This window comes from Procambarus clarkii, chromosome 27 (assembly GCF_040958095.1).
Source record: "Procambarus clarkii isolate CNS0578487 chromosome 27, FALCON_Pclarkii_2.0, whole genome shotgun sequence".
Taxonomy (NCBI): Eukaryota; Metazoa; Arthropoda; class Malacostraca; order Decapoda; family Cambaridae; genus Procambarus; species Procambarus clarkii.
Genome location: NC_091176.1, coordinates 30,917,912 through 30,920,855, shown reverse-complemented (window position 1 = coordinate 30,920,855; position 2,944 = coordinate 30,917,912). Strand labels below are relative to the sequence as shown.

At 48.1% G+C, this 2,944-nt stretch overlaps 1 protein-coding gene across 1 annotated transcript; it reads left to right on the top strand.

The window, feature by feature from the left end:
* The first annotated feature begins 302 nt into the window (after positions 1 to 302).
* On the top strand, positions 303 to 2,373 carry LOC138369132 (uncharacterized). The gene is made up of 2 exons (XM_069332071.1): positions 303 to 1,797; positions 2,009 to 2,373. The coding sequence occupies exons 1-2, from the start codon at positions 564 to 566 to the stop codon at positions 2,017 to 2,019; spliced, it is 1,245 nt and encodes a 414-aa protein (XP_069188172.1). The 5' UTR covers positions 303 to 563; the 3' UTR covers positions 2,020 to 2,373.
* The last annotated feature ends 571 nt before the right edge of the window (positions 2,374 to 2,944 follow it).

Here is a 2,944-nt window from a genome sequence, read left to right as displayed (position 1 = left end):
GACTCGCCCTCCAGGAACGTGAGGTTGCACTACTCCAGGAGCGGGAACGAGTACAGCTTGAAACACTCCAGGAGCGGGAACGAGTACAGCTTGAAACCAAACGACGAGAGTTGGAGATACAACGCGAACATGACAAGCAACAAGCGACTCTGGCTCTTGAGTGTCGTCAACGGGAATACACGTTGGAAACTTCACACCTCGCTCAACGCCAGCAAGCTACTGCCAATCTTCCCGTCAGTTTTAATATATCACATGCAAGTAAGTTAATGCCATCCTTTGTAGAAGCAGAAGTTGATGTGTTTTTTACCACCTTTGAAACCCTTGCTAATCAACTCAGTTGGCCTGTCGACCAATGGGCCACACTTCTCAGAGTCCATCTTACAGGTAGAGCTGCAGTCACACTCAGTACTTTGGCGTCTGAGAATGACTACTACACTCTGAAACAAGCAGTGTTGGACGCCTACCTCCTCTCTACTGAAAGTTATAGAAGGAAATTCCGTGACCACCTGAAGGCAAGTACCACTACCTTCCTCGAGTTTGCTAACACGAAACGGAGGTATTTCATGAAATGGCTGGAAGCAGCACATGTCTCTACTTTTACAGAACTCGTCAACCTGATGCTTGTTGAAGAATTCTTGAGACGTGTGCCGCCTCCTGTCCGCCTCTACTTAGCAGATAAAGAAGAAACCGACTACCTGAAGTGTGCTAAGTCGGCTGACACTTACAGCCTCATCCACCGGCTGACACCTGAACCATCCTCCAGTAAGAAGTCGTGGTACAGTTACGAGAAGGTGAGCCCCGATCAAGCTGGTTCACAACTGTACTGCAAGTATTGTAGACTCTATGGACATACCATAGACAAGTGTGGTAAGTCTCAATACAAGGGAACCACTGACCAACAACGACCCAAACCAACTCCTCCTAAGTCCGGTAAGCCTGTGATGAATGTTGGTGTTGATGTTAATGATCTTTCTCTTTTCAGTAACCACCTGTATACTGGAACTGTCTCTGCCAACGGTTCAAATCCGGAGGGACGTTTCAAATTGAAGATCTTGAGGGACACAGCGGCTCTACAATCGATCATCTTGAAGTCGGCTGTGCCCAACATAGTCTACACCGGGGAAACAGTCTTCATCACTGACCTCACTGCTACCACTCCATACCCTCTCGCCAGAGTCCACCTGGATTGTCCCTACGTGAACGGGGAAGTCCAAGTCGCCGTCAGGGAAAAGCCTTTTCCCATGCCTGGAGTGCAACTTCTCCTAGGCAACGACTTGGCAGAAGACCTGCAACCGACCAACCTGATCGTCATGGACAAACCCCAGGTGTGTAACTCTGTGCCAATAAATCCTATTCTTGAGTATGTTCCAGCAGAGGTTCAAGAGAGTGATGAAGTTTCTCCTCCGGTTCTCGTGACCACCCGTGCACAAGCCGCACGTCCACAGCCAGCTGACTCTACTGCTACCGCTGTCCCTCAAGACCCTCAGAAACTACCCCCGCATCTGACCAAGTTGGAGTTCCGTAAGTTGCAGAGGGAAGATCTTACTTTAACACCATTGTTTTTCCAGGCTGAGACTCAACCCGACAGTATTCCTGGGTTCTTCCTAGAGAACGACTTGCTCTACCGCAGATATAGACCCAGTAAACTGAAGGAGGAGGACGATTGGGCCAACATCGAACAACTTGTGATTCCCACCAGCCTGCGGCCCACTATTCTACACCTGGCCCATGGAGCATTCTCCCACTACGGCTTCAACAAGACTTACCATGGGATTCGTCAAGACTACTACTGGCCAGGTATGGTAAATAACGTCAAACAGTACGTAAAACAGTGTCATACATGTCAGATGGCAGGCAAACCGAACGTCTCCATTCCCAGAGCACCACTGATTCCCATACAGGTGCCTGCGGAACCTTTCCACAGACTCATAATAGACTGTGTTGGTCCTTTACCTCGGACCAGTTCAGGTAACGCCTACATCCTAACCATCCTGTGTCCTACCACCAGATTTCCCATAGCAGTTCCAGTGAAGAACATCACGGCTGCTACGGTTATCAAACATCTATTGAAGATCTTCACTCAATACGGATTTCCCAGGGAGATTCAAAGTGACTGTGGCACCAACTTCACCAGTGATCTCTTCAAAAGGACACTGGAGGAGTTCAACATCAAACAGGTATTGTCCAGTCCCTATCATCCTGCTTCACAGGGTTCTCTTGAACGTAGTCATCAGACCATCAAAGCACTCTTGAAAAAGTTTTGTAGTGAAACCTCGAAGGATTGGGATAAGCAGATTGACCTAATAATGTGTATTTTCAGAAGTCTCCCCAATGAGTCCCTAGGAGTATCTCCTTATGAGATGCTCTACGGCCGTAAGTGCCGTACTCCCCTTAAGGCTTTCAAAGACTCTCTCAGAGATGCCACCTTCAGTGAGCATCAGAATGTGCCCCAGTTTCTTCAAAACCTTCAACACATTCTAGAGAGAGTCCACCGCTTTGCCCATGATAATCTATTGAAAGCCCAGGTGAGAATGAAGACTCATTACGACCAGACCAGCAAAGTAAGAAAATTCAAGCCGGGAGACTTCGTCCTTGCCTATTTCCCTATCCCAGGTTCACCTTTACAAAACAGATTTTCAGGACCCTACTGCGTCAAAGAGTGCAGAAGCAACAACACATACGTCATAGAGACTCCAGATAGGCGGCGGAAGACCCAGCTGTGCCACGTCAACCTCCTGAAGCAATATAATGGTACTCCTCCCACTGTCTTGATTAATTGTTCTACCTTCACAGAACCCTACATCCACAGTGAGACCATCCCGGCTTCTTCTCCCGAAAGCACTGACAAGGAGTCGGCGCTTTCTAATTCCAAAATCCTTAATGATCTTCCCAAATGCTTTCAGGATAATACTCGTGCTCCTATGCCCTCTTCTAATTCCACTCT

Bases quoted from the DNA above. Each gene is read 5' to 3' on its own strand.
- LOC138369132 (XM_069332071.1), top strand. From the start codon at position 564: ATGAAATGGCTGGAAGCAGCACATGTCTCTACTTTTACAGAACTCGTC.